At 35.3% G+C, this 13643-nt stretch overlaps 1 protein-coding gene across 2 annotated transcripts in view; it reads right to left on the bottom strand.

The window, feature by feature from the left end:
• Positions 1-345: 345 nt before the first annotated feature.
• LOC125398813 (cytochrome P450 3A13-like) overlaps positions 346-13643 on the bottom strand; it is a 42962-nt gene continuing 29664 nt past the window's right edge. The window contains exons 8-13 of one of the 2 annotated variants that reach the window (XM_087903415.1): positions 13036-13163; positions 12256-12322; positions 9812-9972; positions 6814-7040; positions 4040-4202; positions 346-719 (exon numbers count right to left, since the gene is read on the bottom strand). In XM_087903415.1, the coding sequence (XP_087759541.1) occupies positions 642-719; positions 4040-4202; positions 6814-7040; positions 9812-9972; positions 12256-12322; positions 13036-13163 (824 nt within the window). In that variant the 3' untranslated portion in view covers positions 346-641. Of the gene's footprint in view, positions 720-885; positions 946-4039; positions 4203-6813; positions 7041-9811; positions 9973-12255; positions 12323-13035; positions 13164-13643 lie in introns of those variants that run through there. The other variant, XM_087903416.1, reaches the window with a different exon arrangement.

Consider the following 13643-nt stretch of genomic DNA (forward strand, 5'->3'; position numbering starts at 1 on the left):
AATATTATTGGGGTAACTAACCACTTTCTGCTCATATTTGAAATCCATTCAGTGGGCAGAAACACATGCTGAGTACTGCATTTCAGGCCAAGGACCCGTGGTTTTGGAGCTTACAGGCCCAAGAATGAACCTACTATTTATTATCCTGATAAATGGTCATATTATCAAATTGCCTTCTAAATTTGAATCTTCTTTGAATGCACTATTATATGCCTCAGATCTAAATAAAGTATTTGTGAGGTAGATGTGGGTTAATGCAGAAACTTACAACTCATTAATATGTAAGGAATATTGTCAGTGGAATACTCAACTGTTAATGACAAAGATTTTATAATGGAAATAATATTAACAAAATTAATAAAAATTTTTAATCAGAATTGAAATGACACATACCACTATTTTGGGTATGGGAAAACTTTTATATGAAAGAACATATGGATTGCTAAATAATCATTTTCCCTTCATACACAAGAAACAAGAATCTATCAAGACAATGAAAAACAATTGAAGATTCTGTCATGAAATGTGGTAGATTAAAGTTATATTCATCTAACTTTTCTTTAGGAGTAAATAAAATCCAGGTATGCACTCTTTGAAGAACAAATCAGAACTTGAGATAAAAATCAAGCTTCATTTATGTCTCAATTTCTTGATATAATCTTCAGTACAATAGGTTTTTCTGGAGTAAGAAGCAATGTCTTTTTTAATTTCAAGGGAACCTAAAATAATTGAAAAATACATTGGTAAGTTAAATGAATTATCGAATTCCACAGAAGGCTGATAGAACCAACATATTAAGAAAAATAGCTACTTATTCCTGTGTTATCACATGGTTCTTACCCTAGCATTCAGGATTTAAAAGTAAGAGGGAGGCAGAATACAAAGATAAGGCTTGCTGAGCTATATAGCATGTTCTGTAGAATCCTGAACCTCATGGGCTGCTTCCTAGAAAGAATGAAATCTATCATTATAATTGAACAAATTACTTTTTATCAATGTGGCCCTCAAAGTGAGTGGCACTATGAAGAGGAGTGGACTTGCTCAACAATGTGTAGTCTTGTAGGAAGTAAGTCACTATAGAGACGGGTTTTGAGGTATCATGTGTTCAAGCCATGCCCAGTGTCTCAAGTCACTTCCTGTTGCCTTTGGATTAATATGTAGACTTCCCTGGCAACATGTCTGCCTTTACACCACCATATTCCAAGCTGTATTGCTCTCTAGAGTAAATCTATGAAATGCTAAACCACAACCTCAATAAAAATGTTTTGTTCTCGGAGTTGCCATGATCATGTTGTCTCTTCACAAAAATAGAGACCCCTACTAAGACAAACACAAAAATCCTTGAATTTCTTATACGGAGTATGGAAACATGCTTCAATCTATTCACACTTCAACATACAAATTGAACACCTATTCAGTAAAAGGCCTGAAACAAAATTATGATGTCTTCCCTAGAGATATAAATTTTAACTGAAAAGTAAAAGTTTGAACCTTGTAAAGAACATTTGTGAACACACAGAAAACACATTTTAACAGGTTATATAAAGTTAATTTTTATTCAGTAAAACTGGAAAGAAAGTCACAAGTAGGTTTTGTACATGGTGAATGCTATCGTATGACTCTGATTTCTAAACAATTTCTAAACCTTCCACACTGATACTTGTGGGTTAATGATATTGGAAGGGCTTTGGGTATATTTAAGGTATGAGTTCTCTGTATCTCTAAAATTCAAGGATGGTGCATAAAAGGGAATTTTCACTCATTTTATTAATTTTTAAAATGATATTCTTGTCAGTTTGTGGCAGAGATGGCCATCCAATAGAATAAGAATCCTATATTAGCAAAAAATGTACAAACAGGTTACCTCTTAGTTTGAGAAACTCATCTTGTAGGTAGCTAGAGCTATCTTGTAGATTGCTAGATAGCTAAATCTTGCCTATGATGATAATAAAATCATTCATCTGTACTGTGTTCGTGTATAGAGCAGAAAGACAGCTACCCTCATGTCACCAAAGAGAAAATGACAATATTATATTCCTCCTCTATGATGATAACATAATGACTTTTGTGTGTTATTTAACACAAAAATCATAATGTTAAACTTTTGGGGCATTGTTTCATTTAAGTTAATGACAACCCATTCTTAAGTTCTTCAGAGGAAGCATTTCAACCATATTTCTAAATGTGATACTTTCATTAAAAGTACACACAGAATAGGTCTGAGGACTTGAATCACCAGGTGTACATCCCATAAGAACATGTGTAACATGTGTAAACTCAACTCACAATGATGTGCTTGTAACCCTAGGCTGAGGAGCTTTTCTATTTGATCACTGCTGTGAAATACAGTCTGTTTTCTTTAAGTCTGTGACCACTCTTAAATCAACAAGATTCCACTTGCTGATTCTTAAGTTCTTCAGAGGAAGCATTTCAACCATATTTCTAAATGTAATACTTTCATTAAAAGTACACACAGAATAGGTCTGAGGACTTGAATCACCAGGTGTACATCCCATAAGAACATGTGTAACATGTGTAAACTCAACTCACAATGATGTCCTTGTAACCCTAGGCTGAGGAGCTTTTCTATTTGATCACTGCTCTGAAATACAGTCTGTTTTCTTTAAGTCTGTGACCACTCTTAAATCAGCAAGATTCCACACCAGACCCCAAAATATGAGCGATAATCTTAAACTAAGTGAACTTGATTGACTTAAAAATTAAGGAGAATAGTGGAGAGAGCACAACATTGAGTATGACATGAGGTGAGTGTGGTCATGGGATGAATTGAAATGTATGAATTCTCCAAAAATTAATAAAACATTTAAAAGAATGCATAAAGAAATGATCTGTTAAAATAATTCTGTAAATTTTTAAAATTTAGAATTGTTTGAAAATGTTTCAATGTATTGATAGATTTTAATATACTAAAGTTCTTTGAGGAATCATTTTAACTTTTGGAAAGAAGAATATTAGGTGATTTAGAAAGTAGAGGATGCATTAATAAATACAGAGAAAATAAAACTAGAAAGTTCATGTGTTAGTTAATGGGTTATGGGGGTAGGGGCAGTGGAAGCCTGAAGATAACATATCTAAAAGATAGGAAAAAATTTCACAGAGAAAACCTACAGGAAGTTCTTGGCTTGGAGGTGGCTTGGTTGATTTGAACTCTCAGGATAAGATATAATGATGAATGAAGAGGGAAGGAAAACATATGAATATATAAGAATGTAGGTGGATGCCCGATTGTCTAGAACAGAGTCCCTGCAATATGTGAAAACCTGCATCAAATGGCAAAGCAAAGGAGTTTTTCATATTCATGAATAATGGTTTAATGCATGGATTTTTGTCTGTGTTTATAAAAGGGAACTACGGTGGAAATTTGAAAGTCTCTCGATTGATAAAGGATTTGGGAAAGACATTCTGATATAGAAAATTAATATATATTTATAACTTAAAAATCTGTTTCATGGTTTTGGGACCAGAGCGGGTCAAGGATAGTAGTGAACATGTACCAAACTATCAATTAAACAGATCTCATATGGGCTTAAAGACTGAAGAAGCAATCATAGAGCCTTCATGGGTCTGTACTAGCTGTGATTGTTTAGCTTGGGGTTTCTGAGGAACTTCTAAAAGTCGAAGTAGGAATAGATGTCTCTGACTCTTTTTCCATAACAAAGTCTATTATTTTGTAGAATACTTATATAATATTAACAAGAAAAATTACTCAGCTTCAATAATACCATACATGATAATATAATGAATATATTCATTTAATAATCATGATCTTTCATTTAAACTTAGATAAAGACTTATTGCTCCAGAACTCAATCGCCCGAGAGCCCACACATGGTTTTATACAGATCTCTCAATACAGGAAACATAAGGTAAAAATAAAGCAGTATAATCCATACATAAATATATATCTTCAATATATGTTATATATATTCAGTATAATAAATGTATATACACACAAGTTAATGAAACACCTATAAATAAAAAAACAAAACCATCCCAAAAAGAATATCTTCTGTCTCACCTCTGTTTCTTCACAAGGCAGCAGGGAATAGTTCTGCAGGATTTTGACAATAGCAAGTTTCATGTTAATGAGAGCAAACCTCATGCCAATGCACTGTCTAGGCCCATATCCAAAAGGCAGGTATGTGTAAGGATTAATTCTATCTTTATTTTCCTTGCTGAACCTGGTATCACAATTGAACAAGAACATAAATAACAAAACACGAAATGCACAAGAGAAACATGTTTGTAGTTTTCAGTTTTCACTTATATCCCTCTGCCAGAAACAGACAGAGCACTTCAGGGTGATCAATATTCCAATTATGGAGTGTTTAATTCAATATGAGATTTCGAAGTTAATATTCTTTCTATATCTTTACAGTAAAGGAGCTCCTAATATTAACAAGATGATGTGTGGTGAATGCTCTTTGAAATGAAATGTGTCTTTAAAGTTTAAAATATTAAAGATGTTGTGTGTTATCAGTGTATAAACATCACAAAGTACTTGTGAGAGAGAAGGAAGAAATTGCCCTGAAACTTGAGTTGGGGATTTGCTCTCTGTGGATGGAGAAGATACATGTTATTAATGAGTTATTTCTATTCCAATCCCTACTCTCCTCACCACCCTCTCTTTACTTCCTGTGATTGTTCCATTTTAGTCAGCCTAATCTCTTTCCTCTTCCTCATCCTCTTTCTCTCCAGCCCCCTTTTTCCTCATTACAGTCATTTCACAATATCTGTCACTCCCTCACCCACCTCCAAAAGTCATTGAATGAAGTAGTTAGCAAGGACACAGTTACTTCTCTACTTTGTTATCCCTGAATTTGTGTCTATCCTTCCCATAGGGGAATTGCTGATTCTGGAAATGATCTAGAACACTTTTAACCATTTATTCTGTGAGAGTTATTACGTATCAAGGAAGATTATGAAACAATTTCTAAACTATTTTATAGAAAGCATTGGGGTCAGGTGAAGGTTGCATTGGTTTGTATGTACAACTTGAGCTTGGTGGAAAACTGTTGGGAAAGAGTACATACACACACATGAGAAACACTGGGGTTTCTGTTGACTTCTTATATATCATGTTTGATTGCAATCATAATATTTCTTTTCTTTTCTTTAAGACAGCATTTCTCTGAGTAGCTTAGGAGCCTGTCCTGGAACTTGTTCTATAGGCCTGGCTGGCCACAAACTCACAGAGATCTGCCTGCCTCTCCCACCTGAGTGCTGGGATTAAAGGCATGCATTACCAAAATCTGGCCAATAACAATATCTTTTTAAGTTTTTCTTTCCCCACTTCCTGGCCAAGTCATTGATACCCCCTGAGTTTATATTATCTGAAGGATGGAACAATCATAGAAATGAATAATGAATAATGTCTGATATTATGGTCACTAAGATAAAGTATGTATATGTGGTGGCTATATAGATGGGACATAGAATTAACCTAATCAGAAAACAGGAGCAAGTCAATTCTTCTTGTCTCATAAGCACTATACAGAGACACATGCCTACACCAGAGACACATGGCTAAGAATACAATATCTTAGGCATTCTGAACTTTATAACAGAGGTAACTGACTGTATGTATAAATTTTTGGTCTCCTAGTTTAACTGCATCTATCTTAAATGATCATTTTCACATGAGGAGCATGATATGAATTATATAGGCTATTTATAGGAACATATATATGTACATGTATGTATCCATACCGATACATATGAGCACCTAAATAATAATTTGAGAAAAAAGAGGTTAAGTACTTGAAGAATTATGGAGAGAGGAATATAGAAGAGAAACAAGAATAAGAGGACTCGTATTAATATCAAAAAGGAGACTTTCTGCAGTGTCTATCTGCACCAGTGTCTAATACAACGGGTTCTTATATTTGATAAGTAATTTTTACATTTGGGAAGGTGCCCAAGAGTTCTTGTTACAATATGACCAACATTAAAGAAATATAAACCTAACATCTTAGAAAATTATCTAATTGATTTCTAATCAGGTTCATTGTGCTTGTTCTTTGTGACACATACACACATACACTAATTCTCACATATACTCACACAGACGCATGTATCACAAAACAGCATTTGAAGGTCATAGAAAGCATTAATTTATAAAAACAGGATAAAATTTATATTTTTAAATATCTATACACATTTAGCAATATATTCAATAATTTCATATACTTGTGAAATTGATATTAAGTATTTGTAGTAGTTTGAATGAAAATGGCTCCATAGGATCATAGGGACTGGCACTATTGGGAGTTGTTGCCATTTTGGAGGAAGTGTGTCACTGGGAGTGGGCTGAGGTTTCAGAGGCTCAAACCAGGTATATTGGCTCAGTCTTCTCTTTCTGCTGCCTGCTGATCTGGATGTAGAGCTCTCAGCTATTTCTCTAGACACATGTCTGCCTGTGTGCCACCATGCTTCTTGTCTTGATGATAATAGACTAAATCTCTGAACGTTAAGCCAGCCCCCATGTAATGTTTTCATTTATAAGAGTTGCTGTGGTCATAGTGTCTCTTCACAGTATTGGAAAATATAACTAAGACAGGTTCTGAGACTCTAAAGCAAAATTACAAAATATAGAACTGTCATTTTTTTATTCAATTGAAATGCATGTATTTGCTACTATTTATCACCTTGTACTACTCATATTCTAAAATCAAACATACATGCAAGATAATATCAATTTATATTAATGTGCCTACAGAAAGAGACTGAGCATATTAACCTATTTAGAGAAGTCTTATTCTGTGTACATTCCCCTTTTCAGGGTCCTCATACCTTTCAGGACGAAACTCCTCAGGCTCTGGCCAGTATTTTGGATCTCGTTGTAGAGCAAAGACAGGTATAATCACCACAGTCCCTTTGGGAATGAGCATACCATTGATTTCAGCATCTGTCTTATTGATTCTGCTAACCCTGTTAGCAACTGGATATAATCTCATAGTTTCACTCACTACCATGTCAAGATATTTCATTTCTAGCAGGGCTTCATAAGTGGCAGGTGCCTGGAAAGATTTAAAAAAAAAATTGATGATTTGATATTTGAAACTAAATTTTATACCAAACTATAGAGTACTTTTATGTTTGTAGGAACTCCTCATTCAACCATCTTAATGACTGGATTAATCACTAATAAGTCATATTTATAATAGTCATGTGTATTGACATGCTAAAGGGCCACTGAAATGCATGATGAAGTGAATTTTGAAGAATATTCAGAGAAGCTTATATTTAGGTCCAAATCTTGAGTGTTCTTTTGTATGATTTTTCTTTTCAGTAATAATGAATGGCATATTATATCAATCTCATTCAACATAAATTAGTTATTGAGGGTGTGATAATTTATAAAGGAAGGAGTCCACAATTACAGACTGTGGAAATATAATGTAGAGAATTGTCATTTCTTTTTTAAAATTCCATATCAATCCATCAGAGGATAATTCACACTTTTTAAATCCTATGATTAAATTTAACAATACTATAAATTAGTAATTTGAATGTTCTTATTAATCAGTGCCATAGTAAACAGGAATAGTATATGAAATTACAGTGACAGGTATCAGTAAGATCTTTTTTCTTTGAAACTCATTATGGTTAAATGGATAAAAATAGAGACTAATTGAGCAAAAATTGCTATTCCAGTTAAAAGCCCAAACAGCTCCATGCTTAGTTCCTGATAGAGTATCTCCACTGGTGCTTAAAATGGTGTTCTAATGAATGTTTAACTTCCAATATCCCACAGCCTAGTAACCTGAGGAAGTCTAGATGAACGAATAGGAATTACTAGATTAGATTTCTTTGTGTATATCTGGGAGTGTTGTCCAGATGGTTCATTGATGTAGCAGGGTCCTGCCAATTGCAAGTGGTACTGTATCCTTATAGGATAAACTTGGGTTGTTGGAGAACATCTAAATTATGGTCAATGAATGGACCAGAGAGCAGCCAGCACCCTCCATAGTCCCTGCTGTGCTTCATTGGCTGTGAGGGAGTACCTTGGTCAGGAGCAGTGCTGAGTGGAGTGGCAAGTAGCCCTGTCTCCAAGCTTCTGTCTTGAGTTCCTTTATTGACTTTCCTCAGTGATAGACTATCATATGAAAACATAAGCTGAAGAAATTGTTTACTTCCCATAGTTGTTTTGGGTCATGATATTTGTTACATTGCCATAATGAAACAAAAACAGAGCATGAGTATGAGGCCTGAAGATGCTTTGAGGGCATCTCACTGACGACATAGCTGGTCCCAGAATATAGGTACCTTGTTGACTGAGGTTTCTGTCCTGCCCAGTTCCTGGAATTGTTAAGTCCCAAACAAATCACACAGAGGTCTTCATTAGTTGTAAACTGATTGGCCCTTTTGTTCAGGCTTCTTATTTCCTAATTCTTATAACTTACATTAGCCCATAATTCTTGTTTGAGTCACCACATGGCTTGGTACCTTTTTTGGCAAGGCAATCACATCTTGCTTCTTCTGTGGCTCGGTCATGAATACAGACTGCAGAAACCTCTTTCCAGAATTCTCCTGTACTTATTGTCCCACCTATACTTCCTGCCTTTCTACTGGCCAATCAGCATTTTATTAAACAAGTACAAGAAACAAATGTTTACAGGATAAAACCATTGTCCCACAGTAGGTCCCTTACACCTCATTGCATCCAATTTTGGGCATTGATGAGAAAACAGCTTATATGATATATAGCTGTCACTTTGTGAGACACTGAAGCTAACATAATGTAGAGGTGAACAGTGTAGGTTTGTAAGGAGCCGCCAGGATGTCGCCTTGGCAAGATAGTGCCAGCGGTCCTACAGCCTGGAGGTATACAAATCCTTTGATGCTGCCCTGCAGGCCAGTGTGTTTGGGGCCTTGTTTTGCATTTCAGAGACTTGGTTCCCTGACCTGTCCTGTGGCCTTGGGCCCTAGCAGAATGGCATCAACCAATCAGCATTCGAGCCTCTCACCCTAGAAAAGTAGCTGCCTTTGGGTTTTTCACTCTCTCTCGTCATCCCTTTTCCCCATTCCCCTTTTCAACCGAGTGCTCCAATAAATTGTGATTGAGGAGGATTCTTGATTTTGTGATCATTCCTTCTTGCTGGACAAGACGTGCGTGTCACATAGGTTGAAAGCCACCATGATCTGCTTTGTTCAAACTGAAATATGTGATTAGAGAGCAATAATGAGAATAGCTGAATCAGCCTACCCAGCAGAGACAAGTCAAGGGTCCATTAACAGCAGTCAGACCATAGCATATCCACTAATAATAATAGAGGTATCAGGTCACTTGTTTGAGGTTCTAGGGAAATGCCTCATTGGTTAATTGCATTGCATTGTTGGTTCTAGCAGAGGATGCAGGCTCAGTTCACAGTACCCACATGGTGAGCATATTTACTAGAACTCTAGTTCCTGGGAAACTGATGCCTCCTTCTGGCTTACTCACATTTCAGATATGTACATGAAATACATATATAGGTATGTAAGCAAAACACCCATTTAAGTTTAAAGAAAATACTTGTCTGACACTTGCTTATCATTAAAAGTCTAAAGAGATTTTATGCATGGTTTAGACTGAGTTATGTAGTTACAAATAGTGGATGTTACAGGCTCTACAGATTTACAGAGATTAGTTTTTCTGTACACTTATTTTCCCTCTGTCGAATTTTCAGACACTATTGCTGAAAGTATCAGTTCTTACTGTACTAACTATAATTCCAAATGCAAGTATGGAACTATTTTCATGTTGAGATTGTGCCTTTTCCCTCTATCTCCAGGTCTATCAACTTACCTTCTTGGGTAGGGCTAAATCAATCTCACGCTGGAGTTTCTTTTGGACATCAGGATGAGTTGCCAGTAAATACATTATAAAGGAAAGAGTAGTGCTTGTAGTCTCATAGCCGGCAAAAATAAATATGATTGATTGGGCCATGATCTCCGTATCAGAAAGAGCTAAAATAAAATTAGACATTGTGTGTTAATTACCAAAACTGATGCCTACAAAGAAACTTCACCTATTTTATTCTACCATATTTGGTACAGTAAGGTACTCTGCACTTTATCTATAATGATGTTCTGCATGCAAGACATGCAGAACAATGTAGTATAATACTTGTGGGAATAAAGACTAATTTGACTTAAGACCTCTTCATGAGATGGAATCAAGACTAGGCACTGTTCAATTGACCAACAACCTAAGACTAGATAGGCTGGTGATCAAGGGCAAAATCGAAAAATAAATGGTATAAAAAAAGAAATAAATTGACTCATTGATATTTCACTATTCTTGTAGATCAGTGCCTTGATCAGTCATCTTCAGAGAAGACGCCTACTGCAGCATGTAGGAACAATTGTAGAGAACCATAACCAGATATTATACAGAGAGTGACCGTCTTTGGAATATTCAGCTCTAAATGGGATGTCTCCACTAAATATCTCTCCTCGAGACTCAGCAAATTTCATCAAAAAGAAGTAAGGAAAAGTATAAGAGCCAGCAGAGATGGAAAATACCAAGAAAACAATGCCCTAGAAATCAGCATGAACAAACTCCTAGAACTCACAAAGACTGGGGCAGCATGGATAGGGCCTGCCTGGGCCTCCACTAGTTCTTCTGCTCATGTATTATGGCTCCCAGTTTTGTGTTTTTTTGGTATTCCTGAGTGTGCAAAAGAGTGGTTCTCTGAGTCTTGTGTATTTCTTTAGGATCTTTTTTTTTTATGTTGGCTAGTCTTTCCCAACTTTGATATGTTACTTTTTGTTTTATCTTATTATATTTTATTTTGTTACATTAAAAATATGAATGAAAAAATAAAAACCTAGCTACTGGTGAAAAGGTTAACAACTGAACTGTCCTGTTGGGGGATGGAATACCAGTTTTCTTTACTACAGTTTGTGAGTGTGTTTGTGTGTGTGTGTGTGTGTGTGTGGGTGGGTGTGTGGGTGTGTGGGTGTGCACATGCATGCTTTGATTTGGTTAATTTGGTGTTTGAGTTTTTGGGTGTAGTTTTATTTATATCATTGATTTCTGGCAATTTTGTTCTTACATTGTTTTTTATTTGCTCTTATGACAAAAATATAGTTGGGTGGGTATGGAGATCTGGAAGGCCTTGGGAGATGGAAAGAATATGATCACAATGTTTAAATTTAGAAATTCTTTTAAAAACTACCAAAATTTCTTATGACTTCAAATATGCAATTAACAATAGGATTTAATAATTAAAATTTCCAAAAGATACTTTGTAGTACTAATGTATAAACGGAAGCATTACTCTGAAATACTAAATCCAAACACAGTGAGTAAAACGTTAGAGAGGAAACATGTTGTAAATACTGGTTTTCTTCTTTAATGTACTATGTTATTGTAAAAGGAAAAATACATTTCCACAGTCCTTTAAGCTAGAAAATACACTTCCAACAAAGGAACTGTAGTGAGGGCAATATTTTGAGACTGTACTTCCTGTTTCGATGCTGTGGAAACAGATTTGTAGGTAGAGGTTCCGATTTAGTAGTTCTTTTTGAGGCTGAGACTCAGCATTTGACTGTTGCAGGAGGCCCCATATTATTGAACGCTTTTGGGGTGTGAAAGACATAATCAAAATAAAACCTCAGATTTTAATTTTTTAATTAAAATATTATTTCATTTCTTCTTTTCTCTCCTCCCTCCTCCTATTCCAAGGCCACACTTTACCCCTCAAATTTAGTACCACTTCTTTAAGAAGTTTTATTAATATAGAAATAAAAAATCATATAAATACAACGTGCTGAGTCTGCTTAGTTTTGCCTTGCCTTCTTGTATTTGTTTCTGGGTTGACCATTTGGTATTGGATAAACAGTCATGGACTCATCCCTGGGGAAAACTAATTATCTCTCTCTCAGCAGTTGTTATCTATCTGTATCTCTTGATCTAAGATAGGTTTTCATGAGATTTTCCTCATCTATGTTGGAATGTCAGCTGTTGTTGGGACAATATAGGTCTTGTTTAGGCATTCATGCTGCTGAGAATGCATGGTTGTAGCTTTTCAGTCAAAGATTAAAGGTACAATAATTTTGGTATTTTCTTTATGCAGATACTCCATGATTTTAGAAAGTTCCTCAGGCTGCTGCTTTTTAAATACATGTCTGTGTCTCATTGCAATTTAAAAGGAAGCCTTCTCTGCTTAAGTGACCCTGCCTACATTTCAAAAATAAATCTCTCCTGCTGTGCTTCTCTTTACACTGCAAAGCATCCTTTATTACCTTTATGGTTCTCCATGTCTTTCAAATTCTGGGAGTTTATCATCAGCTGAAGAAAATCCACTTGGCGCTGAAAAGAGACAGAAATATCAAAGTCAGAAGTTGTGCTGTTAAGTCAAAAATGAATATGAAATGGAGATCTTAAATTCTTTTATGAATAATTATTTTTTTAAGGCCAGTCTATGGTTATGTTTGCCTAAATCACCGGTTACAAAAACTGTTATTTACAGATTTTGGAGAACAAGAAGTCTGTCATACTCTAGTATCATGGTGTCATGTCCAACACCTTTTCTCAGGGCTTTTCCTCATTCTGAGCATCTGAAGGTATTGATGACAGACCCCTGACTGGATGGTTGTCAGTTTCTTTTTCGATCATATGCATTTGTTTAGCAAAAAGTCCAGAATATCATCCTGTTGTTTACTTAACCTATTCTTAAACAACATCCCATATTTATTGACTGCTGTTTCTGGAGCTCATTGCTGGATTTTATGTGATTATGTGCAAATATTCCAAATACCCAGAGCAATAAAAATTTGCTTAGATACTGATTCTTCGGCATCTTACTGACAGTTAACTTTCTCCCATGTGCTTGTCTCATTAGGCAAAGCTTTGTTCTTCAAGTGGCATTCTCAATGCTCAAAGGAATTGCCCAACTTGATGGCAAGCCACAACACAGTATAACAGAACAAATTCATCAAATATCTTAATGAGACTTTCCATAGGGAACGTGTGACAAGTGACAGAAGTGCTTGAAATTGAAATAAATTTTTAATATATTTTACCTTCTGGTTATCTTCCAGTCGATCTTTTTTTGCTTTATTCACAAAATTTTGCAAAAAACTTGTAGCATCATTAGGAAGAATGCAGATATTAAGTTTGTCATATAGTCCTTTAAGGAATGGAAAGAGTGCTATAGAGAAAAAGAAATACCATGATGAAAATGTTAACTTAACCTATTGGCAGTTACTTTATCAATGTTAAAAACTGTAAAATTAAAAAATAAAACAATTAAATCAAGTGACAGAAACAAAATTGGCAGAAACAAGCTAAAAAATAGATTTGTAATATATATAAAGCTCATCACACCTTAATATGATAAATCTTTAAAGTAAATTTATTTATTTATTTTATATCCTGTCTGCAGTATCTCCTCATTTCTCTCCTCCCAATACTGCACCCACCCCGCTCCTTATTTACACCCCTTAATCCACTCCACCTTCTTTTCTGTTTAAAAAGCAGGTCTCCCATGACTGTCAACAAAACAAGGCATGTAAAGTTACAGTAAGACTAAGCACCTCCCCATACATTAGGGCTGGGCAAAGTGACCCAGTATGAGGAATAGGGTCCCAAAAGTTAGTAAAAGTGTTGGAGACAGCCCTTGTTCCTACTG

The sequence above is a fragment of the Myodes glareolus genome, chromosome 2 (assembly GCF_982192425.1).
Source record: "Myodes glareolus chromosome 2, mMyoGla1.1, whole genome shotgun sequence".
NCBI lineage: Eukaryota > Metazoa > Chordata > Mammalia > Rodentia > Cricetidae > Myodes > Myodes glareolus.